The sequence below is a fragment of the Eucyclogobius newberryi genome, unplaced genomic scaffold (genome assembly GCF_026437365.1).
Source record: "Eucyclogobius newberryi isolate DKJ021-1_F unplaced genomic scaffold, fEucNew1.0.hap1 SCAF_16, whole genome shotgun sequence".
Lineage (NCBI taxonomy): Eukaryota > Metazoa > Chordata > Actinopteri > Gobiiformes > Gobiidae > Eucyclogobius > Eucyclogobius newberryi.
The window spans coordinates 5,727,181-5,746,242 of record NW_027315790.1 but is presented as its reverse complement, the minus strand read 5'-3'; the positions used below and the strand labels follow the sequence as shown (position 1 = coordinate 5,746,242).

At 42.7% G+C, this 19,062-nt stretch overlaps 2 protein-coding genes across 2 annotated transcripts in view; one reads left to right on the top strand and one right to left on the bottom strand.

Moving 5' to 3' along the window:
- anln (anillin, actin binding protein) overlaps window positions 1-13,001 on the top strand; it is a 38,421-nt gene extending 25,420 nt beyond the window's left edge. Inside the window, exons 14-25 of the mRNA XM_072447339.1 lie at window positions 2,717-2,899; window positions 3,947-4,076; window positions 4,156-4,204; window positions 4,970-5,023; window positions 5,097-5,141; window positions 6,335-6,386; window positions 6,461-6,573; window positions 8,600-8,653; window positions 8,850-8,936; window positions 9,013-9,120; window positions 10,371-10,543; window positions 12,187-13,001. Of these exons, the coding sequence (XP_072303440.1) occupies window positions 2,717-2,899; window positions 3,947-4,076; window positions 4,156-4,204; window positions 4,970-5,023; window positions 5,097-5,141; window positions 6,335-6,386; window positions 6,461-6,573; window positions 8,600-8,653; window positions 8,850-8,936; window positions 9,013-9,120; window positions 10,371-10,543; window positions 12,187-12,301 (1,163 nt within the window). The 3' untranslated portion in view covers window positions 12,302-13,001. The remainder of the gene's footprint in view (window positions 1-2,716; window positions 2,900-3,946; window positions 4,077-4,155; window positions 4,205-4,969; window positions 5,024-5,096; window positions 5,142-6,334; window positions 6,387-6,460; window positions 6,574-8,599; window positions 8,654-8,849; window positions 8,937-9,012; window positions 9,121-10,370; window positions 10,544-12,186) is intronic.
- Window positions 13,002-16,038: 3,037 nt separating this feature from the next.
- Window positions 16,039-17,979, bottom strand: LOC140362305 (F-box only protein 46-like). The gene is made up of 2 exons (XM_072448418.1): window positions 16,162-17,979; window positions 16,039-16,129 (listed from the first exon to the last, which is right to left on the bottom strand). The coding sequence occupies exons 1-2, from the start codon at window positions 17,977-17,979 to the stop codon at window positions 16,121-16,123; spliced, it is 1,827 nt and encodes a 608-aa protein (XP_072304519.1). The 3' UTR covers window positions 16,039-16,120.
- Between the last annotated feature and the right edge of the window lie 1,083 nt (window positions 17,980-19,062).

Genomic DNA, 19,062 nt, shown 5'->3' with positions numbered 1-19,062 from the left:
TCCTGTCCTGTCCAAACACACTGAAGAATCCTGTCCTGTCCTGTCCTGTCCAAACACACTGAAGAATACTGTCCTGTCCTGTCCTGTCCAAACACACTGAAGAATACTGTCCTGTCCTGTCCAAACACACTGAAGAATACTGTCCTGTCCTGTCCTGTCCAAACACACTGAAGAATACTGTCCTGTCCTGTCCTGTCCAAACACACTGAAGAATACTGTCCTGTCCTGTCCAAACACACTGAAGAATACTGTCCTGTCCTGTCCTGTCCAAACACACTGAAGAATACTGTCCTGTCCTGTCCTGTCCAAACACACTGAAGAATACTGTCCTGTCCTGTCCACACACACTGAAGAATACTGTCCTGTCCTGTCCTGTCCAAACACACTGAAGAATACTGTCCTGTCCTGTCCTGTCCAAACACACTGAAGAATACTGTCCTGTCCTGTCCAAACACACTGAAGAATACTGTCCTGTCCTGTCCTGTCCAAACACACTGAAGAATACTGTCCTGTCCTGTCTTGTCCAAACACACTGAAGAATACTGTCCTGTCCTGTCCTGTCCTGTCCTGTCCAAACACACTGAAGAATCCTGTCCTGTCCTGTCCAAACACACTGAAGAATACTGTCCTGTCCTGTCCAAACACACTGAAGAATACTGTCCTGTCCTGTCCTGTCCAAACACACTGAAGAATACTGTCCTGTCCTGTCCAAACACACTGAAGAATACTGTCCTGTCCTGTCCTGTCCAAACACACTGAAGAATACTGTCCTGTCCTGTCCTGTCCAAACACACTGAAGAATACTGTCCTGTCCTGTCCAAACACACTGAAGAATACTGTCCTGTCCTGTCCTGTCCAAACACACTGAAGAATACTGTCCTGTCCTGTCCTGTCCAAACACACTGAAGAATACTGTCCTGTCCTGTCCAAACACACTGAAGAATACTGTCCTGTCCTGTCCTGTCCAAACACACTGAAGAATACTGTCCTGTCCTGTCTTGTCCAAACACACTGAAGAATACTGTCCTGTCCTGTCCTGTCCTGTCCTGTCCAAACACACTGAAGAATCCTGTCCTGTCCTGTCCAAACACACTGAAGAATACTGTCCTGTCCTGTCCTGTCCAAACACACTGAAGAATACTGTCCTGTCCTGTCCTGTCCAAACACACTGAAGAATACTGTCCTGTCCTGTCCTGTCCACACACACTGAAGAATACTGTCCTGTCCTGTCCAAACACACTGAAGAATACTGTCCTGTCCTGTCCAAACACACTGAAGAATACTGTCCTGTCCTGTCCTGTCCAAACACACTGAAGAATACTGTCCTGTCCTGTCCTGTCCAAACACACTGAAGAATACTGTCCTGTCCTGTCCAAACACACTGAAGAATACTGTCCTGTCCTGTCCAAACACACTGAAGAATACTGTCCTGTCCTGTCCAAACACACTGAAGAATACTGTCCTGTCCTGTCCAAACACACTGAAGAATACTGTCCTGTCCTGTCCACACACACTGAAGAATACTGTCCTGTCCTGTCCAAACACACTGAAGAATACTGTCCTGTCCTGTCCTGTCCAAACACACTGAAGAATACTGTCCTGTCCTGTCCAAACACACTGAAGAATACTGTCCTGTCCTGTCCAAACACACTGAAGAATACTGTCCTGTCCTGTCCAAACACACTGAAGAATCCTGTCCTGTCCTGTCCTGTCCAAACACACTGAAGAATCCTGTCCTGTCCTGTCCTGTCCTGTCCAAACACACTGAAGAATCCTGTCCTGTCCTGTCCTGTCCAAACACACTGAAGAATACTGTCCTGTTCTGTCCTGTCCAAACACACTGAAGAATACTGTCCTGTCCTGTCCAAACACACTGAAGAATACTGTCCTGTCCTGTCCAAACACACTGAAGAATACTGTCCTGTCCTGTCCAAACACACTGAAGAATACTGTCCTGTCCTGTCCTGTCCAAACACACTGAAGAATACTGTCCTGTCCTGTCCTGTCCAAACACACTGAAGAATACTGTCCTGTCCTGTCCAAACACACTGAAGAATACTGTCCTGTCCTGTCCTGTCCAAACACACTGAAGAATCCTGTCCTGTCCTGTCCTGTCCAAACACACTGAAGAATACTGTCCTGTCCTGTCCTATCCAAACACACTGAAGAATACTGTCCTGTCCTGTCCAAACACACTGAAGAATACTGTCCTGTCCTGTCCTGTCCAAACACACTGAAGAATCCTGTCCTGTCCTGTCCTGTCCAAACACACTGAAGAATACTGTCCTGTCCTGTCCTGTCCAAACACACTGAAGAATACTGTCCTGTCCTGTCCTGTCCAACACACTGAAGAATACCACTAGAGTCCTATCCTGTCCTGTCCTGTCCTGTCCACACTGAAGAATACCAGAAATGTACAATTTAGTGATTAAATACTTTAGCTTAATTCAATAGCAAAATAAGCACTACATAAATCACAATTTGGTTTCAGTAATTTAAGCTATTAAAAAGCTACAACTGACAGTTATTTTACCGTTGGATTAATCTAGAAATAGTTTTTTAGATTGTATTTTTTTTTATCCAGATGCAGAATTGGTTCAGTTCTTTCAGAAACATTCTTGGTTTGTGATTGACTGACTTCACTTCAATATAAACTGGTTCTAATCGGCGTCTGTGGTTTTGTCCCATGACATTTGAACCTCCTCTCGTCCTTCAGCGGAGAAGCGCGAGGCTCTGAAGGCCGAGCTGGACCGCCTGAAAGGAGACCCCTCCGGACAGAAGAAGGCCGCCGCCCTCCCGGATCCCGCCTGGCCCTCCGCCTCCCGGGGCTCCATCGCCCTGCACGAGCTCAGGCTCCCGCTCAAGGCCGACTTCGTCTGCTCCACCGCCAACAAACCCGGTACGACACCATATTATGTCTACTCTTCCACATTTAAATATGTTTTGTTTTTTAGCCATCACTGACATCTGACTTAAGCGTGAGCGTCTTTTGTAACTCTGTGTTTGTTCTAAATCAAATGTTACAAATGTAGTTACAGTTCTGTGAAAATCAAACCGAGACCAAATCTTTTTCTCTTATCAAGTATCAGATTAGTCTAAATGTTTACGTACAGGACAATTGTAGCACGAAACGGGGAGAGAGCGAGTGGGCAGAGGCATTTGGCAAAGGTCTCGAGGCCTAGACTCTGACCCACACGCTGCAGTGGAAGCTGTTCTCACAAAACTCTCATTTTAAACCCCATTAGTGCTAAGGAATTATACTCCAGATTGTTACACTTTCAGCTATATATAATGGTGTGTGTGTGTGTGTGTGTGTGTGTGTGTGTGTGTGTGTGTGTGTGTGTGTGTGTGTGTGTGTGTGTGTGTGTGTGTGTGTGTGTGTGTGTGTGTGTGTGTGTGTGTGTGTGTGTGTGTGTGTGTGTGTGTGTGTGTGTGTGTGTGTGTGTGTGTGTGTGTGTGTGTGTGTGTGTGTGTGTGTGTGTGTGTGTGTGTGTGTGTGTGTGTGTGTGTGTGTGTGTGTGTGTGTGTGTGTGTGTGTGTGTGTGTGTGTGTGTGTGTGTGTGTGTGTGTGTGTGTGTGTGTGTGTGTGTGTGTGTGTGTGTGTGTGTGTGTGTGTGTGTCGATTAGTTTCTGATACTTTTGACAACACGTTTGGAGCAGAGTTCAGACTTTGAAAGAAAAAAAAAATACATTTTTGCATTAAATGATATTGATTCCAATGATCACGGGAGAGAGAAAGATGAAAAATCATGATTTTCTTTTTTTGCTGTAGAATTCACGTCACGCATAACAGACAAACACATGTTTAAACATGATTTTCTCACTTTTATTTAAGCGTGACCAAGTGTTACTGTGTCCGTCACTGTTTCATCCCGTCCGAAGCAGAACTAAACCAAAGTGATCAGACGTTGGTTTTGGTCCTGATAGTTTGTGTTCTGTGTTGCAGAAGCGTCCAGTAAACACTCGTTCTTCGTCATGCTCCGGGCCGGCCCTGACCACACGGTGGCCACGCCTTTAGCCAGCACCCACAGAGGCCTGAGCGGGGACACACTCACCTTCCCCACCAGGTTCAGCATGTGCGTACTGCAGCCGGCGCCCGCCACGTCTCTGCCGCTGTCAGCACCCGCTCAGTGTCTTTGTGCTTCTTCTGTTCAGGTCTGACGTCTCCAGTGACTTCCACATCATGGTTGAGGTCTACGGCCTGGTGAGTGCTTCCTCTAGACCGGGATCACGCTTTTTTATTTGTTAGACGGGAAAGTTTATGGTAATACTTGGTTATTGGAAAGTGGAAAACTCTTTTGTTTGAAATTGAGAGAAAAATGTAGCTTTAACTTTTAGCTTCTTTTTTGGCGTTGAAACGACGTAAAATCTGAATAAAATAAACCATTCTTTGTACTTTGTTGTACATGGTGTACTTTACATTAGTGAAATGGTTCCGAGACATTATATAACCAGATTCAAGCCTGACTTTTGGACCAAAATGAGTAAAACTTGTACTTCTACATCTCAAAGTGCCCTATGAGCGACAAAAGAAATGTCATATTTTGGCAAATACTTGAATTTCAATGCCTAAAAAATACACATTTCAATTAACTTGTGTCTACCAAACTCCGACAGTCATATGGACATGTAAAAAAAGAAGTTATATTAAATTCTTGCCTTTTTTGGATAAAAAGAAATTGACCTAAAGTGTTATTAAATGTTTTAAAGCTTGCAAAATGACCAAACAATATGCCAAAAGCTGATTAACTCTAAATTAAATGGTTTATTTTTCCTTTCTAATTTACCTAAAAAAATGGTGGCATGTGGCTCAATGTACCCAGTAACCCAGGGTTTACATACACTACTTCCACTTTCCCATCTAAATATTTACCATCATTTTACTTCAACTACGACGAAGAGCGTTTGATCATTTCTGACATTTAAACGTGTAAATATATACATATATATGTGTATATGTCGCCTTCAGGTCCAAAAGCGAGAGATCTGCTCTGACAAGAAGAAGAAAATCAGCAAGTCAAAGGTAAAACTCACTTTCCACAGCGCGAAGGAGCCGCTGAACGTGGTTTTAACACCGACCGCTCTGTCGTGTTCAGATGATGTGGCAGCACGTGTTTGAGGCCCACGATTTGTGCATGTCGGTATGAACTGTCCGCTTCTGTCCCACGTGGTGTGGTGGGGAGCACGGGGGGGACGGGGTGGTCACAGGGTGGTCACGGGGTGGTCCGCCTGGCACCAGAACACATTTGGAAGTAGATCAATAAATCATCGTAGTCGTGCTTTGTAAAGAGTAAAGCGTTCGAAAAAAGCTTGATGTGCTGTATATTATATTATATTATATTATATTATATTAGGTCTGCCCAAACAAAATGGCGGCCTCTAGTGGTGAGTTAGGGCAACATCTCTAAATAAAGCTGTAAGAACATGAGCTGCAGTGAAGAATAAACCGTGAGTGAAACATGAATGAAAATATATTGTTTTTCATCATTTAATGTTGTCATATAAAAATGAGGCAAAGCAACTGAAATTGAACATATTTAGAGACATAAATCTGAAAAATGGACAGAGCCAAGTTGAAATGTATTGCGTCATTTTGTTATAGTTTTTTGGACTTTAATAAATCAGGCTTAGAATTTGATATCCTTACAATGCCCCATATCAATCTATGGATGGCAGACGATAAAATGAACCAAAATGTATTTGCTTTACATAAAGTACTGCACAAATACTACTACCAGTCTCTTAAAAAATAATTCATAATGAGCTGTTGCAATGTAAGTAAACACGAATACAGTGCAAATATATGATATATTTCGTATAATATTGTGCCCACAATCATATTCTTATAAATATACACTTCTCAAGTCTCATTACCTTCTTGGGCCGTCACAATATGTCGAATTACAAGCTTCTTTGCTTAAATGCAGTGGCTAAAGAAGCGGATGACTACATAGACCATGATCCTTTGCTCCGGTGCAGTGCAGGCAGCATGACATCACTGTTATTAAGCTCTTGAGTCACTTCTGATCTTAATTCTCTGGAATATGAATGTTTGAATGTGAATGTTTCAGTTAGCCTGTCCTCAACATCCCAATAAATCTTCTGCCATGAAATACGTGTCGCTATGGTTACGCCTCATTCATGATTGTGAGCAGATGGTTTATGGGTGACGTTCGTCTCAACACCTGGACCAGTTTAATAAAAGATGAATTTGACGGTGGCAGACTTTACGAAAGGCCAAATGGACTGAATCACATGGGCACAATTATATTGAAGTTGGGCACAAACTGATTTCACTTTTCTGGCACTAAATAATGACACTTGTTTTGCACAGGCGATCACTCCAAAGAGATTCCTCGCCATCACAAAGAGCGGGCAGACCCCAGGTATGGACACAAGTATATGTGTGTATAAGCTCATTTATGTGAACGTATAGAAAAGTAACATTTCCCCGCTGCAGTTGTGGGCAGTCCTGGGGGTCCAAATGCAGTTCGGACCAGTAACTTCATCCTGGTGGGCTCTCACAAGCTCACGCTCTCCTCCATCGGGAAGAACAAGTTTCCTCTAGAGAAGGTTAGCTTTATTTTTACACTTATTTATTCGGTTTGATAGTACCATGTGCAAGAATTTAAATGTATGTCGATTTGTATTTTTATGATTTTTTTTTTGTCTTATGATAAAAAAAAAATGATGAGATTTATTTGATCTTATTGTGGCGGGTGATGGGAGGAAATGAAAACAGTCACAGTATAAATCTCCTTCAAAATACTGCCATCTACTGGAGAATTTAATGTGTTACAAGTACTTTACAAAGTTTATATTTCAACACGAGACTTTTCACGTGACTTTCTTGTTATTGACACACATTTCAAGGCTTCATTTTGCCCATCAGTAATAATCATAACTAGTCGACGATAAAAAATAATCATAGTCGTATTTTAATAATGATAATAATCGTTATCTGGACTGTGCAGACTCTCAAACACATGCCAAAGATCTTTTTATAAGACAGACGGCTGCATTGCTGAATCTAAATGTCAAATAACAATAAACTATTTTGAATTTTTTGAATTAATTCACTTTATTCGTCAATATTTTCTATTTAGAAGCTTTCAGTCAGGATATTTTGACCTTAATTTGGTTAAAAATGTTATTGAAAACATCTCAATGTACAAAATCAATCCAATACTTTCTGATTAACACTGAAATAACTGTAGTAGTTGTTGCTGCTCTACTGGACTGTCCCATTAGAAAGAGTGTCATTTTTGTCATTTGTCAGCAAGAAAACTATAATTGAAAATGAAATGTATAATTGAAATATGTCGGTGTAATCCCTCATTCGTCCAGGCGTGTTCCATAGTAGAAAAAGCTTCAGTTGTAGTCATCTGGACTCAGTTTGAAAAAATAGACGTTTCGACTCTCATCCAAGAGTCATTGTCAATAACAGAATTTAGGTCGAGAACTCCGATATTAATACTGTTCTGTGGTAAGACCCGCCCATTGGGAGGAGCCTTCCTGAAGTAGAAAGAGTTGTTTGTTTCAACAGAAACTCCCCCCTTGTATCTACCGAGCCTATTTAGAATTTTAATGGGCTGTTAAAACCTCTTTGTCTTAGTGAGACCCTGGCTCAACCACCCTGAGTACCTGATTAGCATCTGAATGCCCTGGTCCTTTACCTTTCCAGGGGTTCAGTAACCCATTATAAATAACAGGAAGATTAAACCTAAGCCCTCCATTTCTGTTTAAAGAAGGTCTTTCTTTTTTAACAAAAATAGCTTCCTTGACTCCTCTGGTCCTCAAGATGGTTTGAAAGAGGAGTCAAGGAAGCTATTTTTGTTAAAAAAGAAAGACCTTCTTTAAACAGAAATGGAGGGCTTAGGTTTAATCTTCCTGTTATCTATAATGGGTTACTGAACCCCTGGAAAGGTAGAGGACATTCAGATGCTAATCAGGTACTCAGGGTGGTTGAGCCAGGGTCTCACTAAGACAAAGAGGTTTTAACAGCCCATTAAAATTCTGAATAGGCTCGGTAGATACAAGGGGGGAGTTTCTGTTGAAACCAACAACTCTTTCTACTTCAGGAAGGCTCCTCCCAATGGGTGGGTCTTACCACAGAACAGTATTAATATCGGAGTTCTCGACCTAAATTCTGTTATTGACAATGACTCTTGGATGAGAGTTGAAACGTCTATTTTTTCAAACTGAGTCCAGATGACTACAACTGAAGCTTTTTCTACTATAATTGAAATGAGTCGTTGGCGTCGCTTCTTCACACGAGCTTAAACGCTGCTGCTTTTCCCACTGCATCAGGATTCTTCATCACTTCTGTCTCTTATTTATTCATGACCGTAGAAAAGGCCCCGGGGTCTCATTTACAAAGCTTTATGTGGAATTCTTACATTTAGCTCCGTTTTATGGACCATTTTTGGCTCATTTCATGTTTACAGACCACAAACTTGGACACTCATGAAACGTGGAAACTCATTTTTGTCCGACCGCCTGCTTTATAAATGGGACCCCTGCTTCATTTATCACTTTAAGAACAACTGCAGCAAAGACCTTCTACAGTAATTTCTGCATTCACTTATTTTTGTTTTAGATCAAATGTGAAGGCAGCGAGAGAGAGCTTCTCGGTGACACTTTTCTTAACCAGGTTACGGCTCTTTTGGCTCTTTTTGGCTCCTTTTGGCTGTTGCTTTTGAGAATGCACCGCTCGGGACATTAACCAAATCCTCGCACGTCACAAACTAACCGATTCTGCGTGATTTATGCTTCTGAGCAGAGCTTGAATGACCTTAATGTATCGTTGAAGCCGATACACGTGTTCACCACCCGACTTTCTGCCCCAGGTGCCCTTCCTGTGCCCGCTGGAGGGTCACATCTACATGAAGATGCAGTGCGAGGTGGGCTCCAGCGTGGAGGAGCGAGGTTTCCTGGTGAGCGTCGCAGCGTTAGCACTTGTTGTCATGGACCCATGGTGAATGTGTTGGTGAGCGTGACGTTCTTCCACAGACGATGTTCGAGGACGTGAGCGGGTTCGGGGCGTGGCACAGGAGGTGGTGCGTCCTCTCGGGGTACTGCGTCTCCTACTGGACCTATCCCGACGACGAGAGGAGGAAGGTGAGACCTGCTTTAGTCCTGGTTTAGTCCTGGTCTAGTCCTGGTCTAGTCCTGGTTTAGTCCTGCTTTAGTCCTGGTCTAGTCCTGGTCTAGTCCTGGTCTAGTCCTGGTTTAGTCCTGCTTTAGTCCTGGTCTAGTCCTGGTCTAGTCCTGGTCTAGTCCTGGTCTAGTCCTGGTCTAGTCCTGGTCTAGTCCTGGTCTAGTCCTGGTCTAGTCCTGGTCTAGTCCTGGTCTAGTCCTGGTCTAGTCCTGGTCTAGTCCTGGTCTAGTCCTGGTCTAGTCCTGGTCTAGTCCTGGTCTAGTCCTGCTTTAGTCCTGCTTTAGTCCTGGTCTAGTCCTGGTCTAGTCCTGGTCTAGTCCTGGTCTAGTCCTGGTCTAGTCCTGGTCTAGTCCTGGTCTAGTCCTGGTCTAGTCCTGGTTTGCACTCGGCCTGGATTCTGCATTATGATTATTTTTGGGGAATATAACTTCTAGTAAAAAAAGTGAGTTGATTTTTTTTTTAATCTACTAAAGTAAAAGTATTGAAATACCCAATAAAAGTCATGACTTTTTGGGTTAATGGAAGCTACTAAAATGTATATATTTTTGTTTAATTGTATTTTATTTGTTTAATTTTGCTCTCTATATTTGCTCAACTTTACTTAATGGCAGGTTTTTATGATTTTCTGATTTTTACTTTATTTGGTGTAAGAGAAGAAAAGTTGAAAAATTTGTAGGAAATTACAGTAAAACTCAATCCATCCAAAGTTTATGCAAAATTAAAACAATTTTCAATTCAACTAAATAAAGCTGCTCTCATATGTATATTTTCACACAAAAAAGCAGTAATAATAGTTGTGGCAGTAGATGAGTTTTGTCTCTGTGTTTGCTGGGTAATTTCTTACTGTGATGTCATAAAGTACAACCAGGAAGTCAAATTATAATCTTAAAAAAAAGGCTGGGATAAGATTGAAGGGATTATTATTATTATTATTATTACGATTTTTATTGAGGGATTAATCTTGAACTCAAAACCTTTAGTCAGAATGTCACCAAGAATGTGCTGAAAAAACAAACCCTTGTGCCATATGAAGCATTTTATACAAATAAAAAATATAGTGAAGTAGTAAGTACAAAAACCTGCCTTCAAATGCAGCATAAAAGTGAAAAGTACTTCTGTGACAGTAACGGGTCCAAATGTTCCGTTTCTGTGACAACTGGACAAAAGATTCAAATATTCCGAGTCATTCCTTTTCCTTCCGTTTGGTCAGAATCCCATCGGCCGCATCAACCTGGCCAACTGCACGAGCCAGAGGGTGGAGCCCGCCAACCGGGAGTTCTGCGCCCGCCCCAACACCTTCCAGCTGATCACGGTGCGGCCGCAGAGGGAGGACGACCGGGAGACGCTGGTCAGCCAGTGCACCAACACCATGTGTGTCACCAGGTGAGTGAGGCTCCGCCCACCACACGCTCAACTGAGGCTCCGCCCACCACACGCTCAGCTCAGGCTCCTCCCACCACACGCTCAACTCCGGCTCCTCCCACCACACGCTCAACTCAGGCTCCGCCCACCACTTTTTTAGATTTAGAATTAGATTCTAGTGTGCTGTTTAATGAGAAAAAACATCACGATTTAACCATGACTTTGACCTTGACTTTGACCTTGACCGTTGTCCTAATGTGAGACACTGCAGGCAAAATTTGGGAATAATAATATTAAAAATAGTGAACATAATATGATGGATTTTGTCTAATCCATGTGTTTGTCGGTGTAATCCCTCATTGGTCCAGGCGTGTTCCATAGTAGAAAAAGCTTCAGTTGTTTCATCTGGACTCAGTTTGAAAAAATAGACGTTTCGACTCTCATCCAAGAGTCATTGTCAATAAAAGAATTTAGGTCGAGAACTCTGATATTAATACTGTTCTGTGGTAAGTCCTGCCCATTGGAAGGCTCCTCCCAATGGGCTGGACTTACCACTGAATAGTATAAATTACCACTGTTGCTATTGAGATTACAAAATATTGTATATTTTGAAGGGAAAATGTTGCTTGTATCTGAACCGTTATAAAACTTATGAAAATAGCTCAATTCAGATTCAGTTACTTGAATTTCTTGTTTGAGTTATTTTATCAAAACTATAGGAATAAGGATGTTTCTCACTATTTTGACAAATACAAACTATAATGTTTACAGTCTGGAATAGAAGATGACGAGGCTTTTTGAGATGTCACGATTTCTGACTTATATAATGTAAAAAAATGTCAAAATAACAAAATCAAACCATCCACTTCCATCCAGATATTTCTCATTGTAACTTCAAACGTCTTCTTCTCTTCTTCTCCCACAGAAACATAAAGATCAGCTCTTAAACACCAACTTTACAATCTCTCAACATGACCAATATTGTGATATCTAATTCCAAGCCTGATTTCTTAAACTTTTAAGTATAAAACAATTAGAATTTTCACACACATTTTCAGTCAGATCAAGGCCTTTTCTCTATCTAATATGTCAGGAAAACGAAGCAAGAAATTCAAACCTGGTTCTGTCCTTTTTTCAGATTTAGATTTCCCAAATATGGAAAACTTTGTCCGTTTTAATTAAAATGTCTTATTTCTATATGAAAACATTACACAATACCTTTTCTTTCTTTCATTAATGCGAGTAGACTGCAGGTGGATGTGAAAATATCAATTTGAATCTTTTGTCGTGTCTCACCTGAACACATGACTTTTACTCACATTTGTGACCCGCTTTGTGAAATCAAACTTACCGCTAAATAACAAGTTCATGTGACAAAAACAACCTCTTTGGACGATAGATTGTCTTTAAATTGTCATTGTCTTATTATTATTACTATTATTATTATTATTAGGCTAGGCAAAATAATATGTCTGTTTGCCGTTTGCTGTTTGGGTTAGCCTTATTATAACCTGAATAATAACCGGAATTTTTTTTTTGTCTTAATGAATCTGGCAAATTTTAATTGACACATGTTCAGTCATTTCTGTCAAAAAACGGCATCTTTCATCCACAAATTGACTAATTACTGTCTAATGTAATGTAATGTAATGTAATCTGTGCAGGAACTGGCTGAGCGCGGACACGAAGGACGAGAGGAACTTGTGGATGAGAAAACTCAACCAGATTTTGGTGGATTTACGGATGTGGCAGCCGGACTCCTGCCTGCAGCCGTTATAAACACACCAGCCCTGATTTTAATCTTATTTTATTTTTTGTATCGTCAGTATCAACTCATGCAATTACTAAGTGCAATACCAGATGGCAACTGTTGAATATTTTTGACTTGGGATTATTTTACTTATTTTACTGATTCACCGTAAATCGAACTCATAGAAATGGGAAAAGCAAATAAAGCCATACATTTTGTAACATTTCAGTATTTTGTGAGTCTGAGGGGCAGATTTACAGCTAATAACCAACACAATTATCTGTGTGCTAACGATTTTATATGAATGCGGAGAAGTATGCATGGCTTTAAACATGATTAGACCTGAAATGAGTGTAAATGATTCACAACTGCTGTATATTTTATCTTGCACGGCACAAGTTTTATGGAAATATAAAAGCGTTTACGATTGCGGCAGGACTTTTCATACAATATTATGTGTTCTTCTGGTGTAAATTTGTCCATGTTTTTCCAGTTTTTACTTGTCCCGGGGCGAGACTGTTGCAGGTTATGGAATAGAATGTTGACACCAAATGCAAATTGATTAATACAAAGACTTTTTCTACGGAACAAAGAAATGTATTTATTTTTGTTGGTTTTGGCTATGACCTGCAGTATGAACTATTCCCAAAGCTTGCAACAGACTTGAACCGGCCTTTTTGTTCTGCTTTTAAATGTTTTTTACTTGTTGAGATAAAAGATTTCTGACTTGATGCTTGTTGAGAAACACAATGTTGGCTATTGTATATTCACAATTTATACATTTCAACTCGCCAGGTATTGTAACACTCAGCAACAATAAACACCAGCTTTGGAAGGCAAATTTGTAACGTATGTTTTTAATGTTACTTTCCTACTAGTTTTATTGGAACAAATTGTGAATGATTAAAGTCATGATTAAAGTCTAAATTAAATCTGACGTCCTAATCGCAACATTTTAATAGTGGGTCAGTAATTTTATTCATGGGTTTCAGAACGATGAGAAATTAGGATGGTTTTCCTTATTTCAATTCAATTTATTTTTGTAAGGCCCAAAATCACAACAACAGTCGCCTCTGAGGGCCAAATCAACAATGTCTGTGGTGGCGAGGGAGTCGGACAACTTATAAAGTTACTGTTTAAAACTAAATTATTTGAATGGGGGAAAAGCTCTTTAATGTTGTACATCAGTGTTTTTTAAACCTTTTAAACTGAGCTCTATCTACAAAAACATGAGTCTTTCCAAGTACAACCAGATCTAAACCGGGTCTAAACGGGACTTTTCAGATCTAAATTGAGGCTAAAACAAGTCTAAGATTTGACTACAATAGTTTTAACCAGCTCTTGAGAATAAAATGACCAAAATAAGCAAATATTAGAAATGCAGAAAGCTTGTGTACCACAGTTTGAGAACCACTGTTGTAGCCTAAAACGGCAAGAGGAAACTCATGAACGGTCGATACCATGGAGAGTTCCCGCTCCTGATTCTCAGATTGAGAGTCCAGATGAAACGACTGAATCTTTTTCTACAATGAAACTCCTGGACGAATGAGGGATTATTACAGTCACATGTCTCATGAACGGTAGTTTAGTACTGCAATATTACAAAAGGTACAAGAGTACAAGTACAAGTAAGAGTACAATTGATATAACTGCACAAGATGCAAAAAAAAGCACAAAGATGCAACAAATACAACAACGTACTTCAATACTGTACTCCAAAAAGTACACGTACAGTACAAGTAAAAATACAATTACAGTACATGAGTACAAGATGCAAAAAAAAAAAAGTACGCAACAAAAAGAGCACAAAAGTGTAAAAAAGTACTACTTTGATCAAATATCCTTCAAGAGGTAGAAGTACCTAAAGTAATGAGAAAAGTTACACCATCAGTGTACAAATCCATGAAAATATGTAATCTGTGAAAGCAAAAACAAGTGAGTGGGAACTGAAGAAGTACAAAATTACTGCAAAACTGCAAAAAGTACAAGTTCAAGAAGTACAGAAGTGCAAAGCGGAAATAACTAATTGTTCTCTTAAATAACTTAAAAAAACTAAAATGTGCAAACAGAGCATTGACTTAACATTCTCTCATCTTTGTTCTTAAAATAAGGAGGTCCCAGCCCCAAAAAAATGAAGGCCGACTTTTCCAGAAAAAAAGTCACATCTTCAGAAAACAAGTGGCTTTTTAGGGGGAGAAATGCAACAGAACTGAATCTTTTCTCTGAACTTTTCTCTTTTAATTATTTTTCTTTTACTTTTCTTACAGGGTCCTGGACCTTTAATGAGAAAAATGAGCATGTGGCTGACCTGCCAGTCATTTAAATCTTGGTTGGAATGAAGTTAGTGCATTCTCAGGCACATCTAGTGTTCATTGTTGAGCCTAGAACGGTACTTTTTTTTGACAATGTTCATAGTGGAAAAAGCTGACACAGCTATAAGTCCATCCAAACATAGTCAAGTGCACATGCTACTTTGGTTAGACCAGGGAACAAACTCTCAAGCAGTCTGTAACCAGAAAGTAGCGGAGTTGTCTCAAAATGCTCTTAAATGCAGCCCCGTGAACAGCTGTTCAGCCCCGTGCAGGTGACTGAACCCCGGGCGCCGTATTGACGTATTTATTGGAGTAGCAGTGCCGTGTGAATATAGCCACGGCCGTACACGAAAAAAAATGCTCCATGGAAATGACTTTATCTCATGAATTTACCACCAGTCACGGGTCCGGACAGAACCATCACTCGGTCCAGATCCGATTTGGTGATGGCTGCTCTAGACACTACATTTAGACAGAAACGCAGTTTAACCAGGCGCCGCGTCACCTTGTCCGCGCCGTTGCCCGCGCCGTTGCCCGCGCCGTTGCCCGCGCCGTTGCCTGCGTTGGAACTTTGAAAGTGGGGAACAAACCCGCCTGTGACAAGCTTTGCAGTGTCGGCGTTGGACGACCGCCCCTTACAATGTCTAACTTTTCTTGAAAAGTTGATGCTTCTGACCCATCTCAAACCCATGAAAGTGGACACATGCTCTCTTTTCTTATCCTCTGAGGCTACAGTCGCCTGTTCATACCGGATTATACTTTGGTCACTGCCTCGCTGCGTGCACTTATTTGTGAGAAACGAATGAAGAACAACACCGCCACCTTGGACTGGACTTAATTTTCTGTTGAGGGTGACAACATGGCTGACAACCTTTTGAAAGTTCTCCTCATGTTTGTGTTTCTCTCACTAAAGACCTTGGCCAAGGCACGATCTGACTGTCTGCTGCCGCTGCTGTTGAAGGAAATTCTTTTGTTGACTGGTGTTCTTCTACACTCTCTGACTGCCCATCTGCACAACATGCAGAGATCTTGGATATTGTGCTTACTCTTGAGGACTCAGCTGACCAACCAGTGACTCTCTACTTGGACTCTGCTTAATCCGTGGGCGTCATAGTCACTTACCTGGCAGAATGGAGAAGAAATGATTTCAAAACAGCTAAAGGGGGTCCAGTCAAACATCCAGATTTAATCAAATGGTTGGATTCTGCTTTTGTTTCGACGTATGACTGATGATGTAGAAAGTCACAGCTTAGTCCTGGATTAATCAAGTCTGGGTTACTTTACTTTATGAGTGGAGCCGGTTTGGAACGATTAGTAGCTGCAACAAACTTAATAAATACATTCTTAACCAAATAAAAGGTTGAAATTTGTTACTCGCATTAATTGCTGCAGCTGCAATTGCAAGTCCTGGTTTAGTCTAACTCTAGTTCTACTTAAGTCTAGTTCTACCACACTCTTAGACCTTTCCACCACATTTCTAACAGAGGCTGAGTAGAGTTGGGTTTATAGCTTTATGGGGGTACAATTCTGCGGTCTCTACCTTGTCTCTTTTTGAGAGAGGCCTGGTAGCAAGGCACCTCTCGTCGCCGCTCGTCCCTGCGCGCCCGCATCACCTGACTCTTGCTCGAGTGCTGCACCCAGTAGTTGTCGTGCAGCCCCACCCTGCAGCCCGGCGTGGCCTTGTCTGTCCTGCGGCAGCACATCCAGTACGAGCTCCCGTAAGGCAATGCGTGGTGGTAAGGTTTGGGGTGCCAGCGGCAGAGCGTCACGTCCCCGCACACGTACTGCCGCTTGCACTGCTTGCACGGGTCGTTGCTGTACCGGGGGTCCTGGTTCCTGCCTGAATCGACGGCGCGCACGCCGTAGGTCTCAATGAGCGCCTTGAAGTAGTGGCAGGTGCACTTTAGGGTGGCGAGCGAGTGCGTGGGCAAGTAAGCGAGGATGTTCACCGTGACATGGTCCGGCAGAAGGAGCATGTACTGGCGAGGCTCAAGCAAGCGCTGGATCTGAAAGCGGAGTTCCAAAAAGTCGTGAGAGACGTGGCGGTAGAGCCGACACAGCGACGAGTCCGAGCATTCTTCCAACTCCGGTCTCGCATTGTCAGAGTTTATCGGCGAGTCGCCGCCGCTGTTGTTGTTTGCACAGTCTCCTGCTTTCCCTGATGCGTTGGAAGAAGTGTTTGCACTTTTGATTTCCACGCCCGGGCCGCGCTGGAGGAAAAAGAGCTCTCCGGGAGGCGGGTCGTGGCTCTGTTCGGGGGCCGAGGTAAAACACACCTTTTGGACGTTCTCAGTGCTGTCTTTGCCGAAGAAGATGCACTGATCCACGGCTCCGGTCATCACAACCTCCACGTGAAAACCAGTCAATCCTTCCCTGCTTTTCATCTCCGCGCCGCTGTGTTCCTGCTTCAAATCCGAGCCGTTCGTAGAGTTCGTGTCCGTGTTGGAGGAGTTGCTGTCTTGCTTGGGCGCGGCGGAGGTTGCCGCTAAAAGCAGGCTTTCTTTGGAGCGAGTGTTGGACTGGCTCGTTCCTCCTCCGCAGGTCATGAACATGCAGCACAACCGGCCTGCTGGCTCTAACTGAGAGCACAAATCGATGTTGGACACCCGGAACGCGATCCGGGGAGGCGGCGTGACGATGCCAGAACTCGCACCTCTCGCTCCGTCATCTTTGTCTATTTGAGAATTGATTCCATGCCCTAAATGTAAGCGGTTTTCTAAATGTTGCGACTCGAAATGCGCAATTGCTTCGGCCACTCTGCACGATTTCTGCTGCTCCACCAGCTCCTGATCGGTCTGAATCTGGGATGAGGAGTCGGGCAGGTCTTTTGAAGGCCTATTCGGTACAAAAACTAAAGGTGTCGGATGTGAAATGGTTTCGCAAAGGAGCTGGTGGTTTGAGGCTTGTGATTGGTTGTGGAGAGAGCTGTGCAAACCCACGATGTCTTGCAGGGCCAACGCAGTGCGCTGTTCGATGAGCGCAACCATCTCTGCGACAGAAAGGAGGCCCCACTCGGCCGATGGAGTCAAAGGCAGCAAGGAGTGGGTGGGCGGGTCGTAGGAGGAGCCACGGCACCGCCGTTTGGCTTTGCTGCAGTCGGTCGCCCAGTTCCCCTTCACCTTCATGGCGCTGGGTCTCGCCCGCCTTGCTTCGCTGATCTGAGGTGTCTCACAGAAGGCGATCTTCTCCTTGGTGTTTCCGGTTTTAATGTCGTACCACGTGTCCAGCAGCGCTTGGTCGTCCTCCACCTGCGTTCCAGCGGATAAGGGAGTGGGTGAGGGAGTGGGAGACAGCGCCCAGATCTGAGGTGCCAAGGAAACGTCCTGCTCAGTAGGCGTGTTCTCCACGTCACCCGTCCAGCTCCAAAACGCCGTCTTCTGGGAGCATGCAGCCATCGTCGCCAGCAACTTTTGTTGTTCGTCTTCAAAGTGTGTGTTTTACACTGCACCATAAAAGAAAGAGAGAGAAAGAGCAGTGGCGTGCCAAAGAGGAGGAGGAAGAAGAAGACCTCATGTGCTTTGAAATTGTGGGCTTTTAAAGTCTAAAGAATAAAGTCTAAAGAATGAAGTCTAAAGAATTAAAGAAGATTGGAAAATAGATTCAGCCCATTCCAATGCTAACCGTTTCGGAACTCATAGCGCTACGGTTAGCATTGGAATGGGCTGAATCTGCTTTGCAGTGTTGCGGCGTTGTGGTGGCCTCTGACAGCCTTTCTGCATTGCAAAGCATTAAATCTGGGAAATCGGATTGCAGACAGGATGCTTTGTATGGCATCTTCTGTCTGATACTCTCCCTGTCCAGGAAGGATGTGAGGGTTTCCTCGCATGTGGGGGTGGATGGTAACGAAATGGCTGATTCACTGGCTAAAAGTTCCCATAGGTGGCCATTAATTGATGTGACGGTTGAGTTAAGCAAATCTGAGAAGAAGAAGCAAAAGAAGCAAAAGAAGAAGAAGAAGAAGAAGTGTTCATTGGATTCATGAGCTATGAAGAAGAATGAAGTCTAAAGAATAAAGTCTAAAGAATACGGTTGAAAGAATAAAGACTAAAGTCTAACAAATATAGTCTAAGAAAATGTGTATACTGGCGTGCTCAAGGGTTCATTTCCCTCCTGTTGTCGTTGCGTGCTCGTTTATGAAAGAAAGGGCAAGAATCAAAAATAGTTAGAATGAATCAAATGTTTAATCCCTGCCATGTACAATTCTAATACAGACATCAGAACGCTTACCATCTGACCCAATCGAGTGTGTCGGCGTCTTACACGGGCGTTCCGGATCGCGCCCTTTCCTTGTGCGCTCAAACAATTTATACATTTTCATACGGGGCGTGATATGAAGATTGACGCCTTCTCTCAGTATTCTTCCATTCGCCGTCCTTGGGTCTGCAGCTTTCTCCTTATCTAGGAATGTGGTCTGTGAGGCCAGTTTCAGCACAACTAAAATTAATACAATCTAAAGTTAATATAGTTGGTATTCCCTT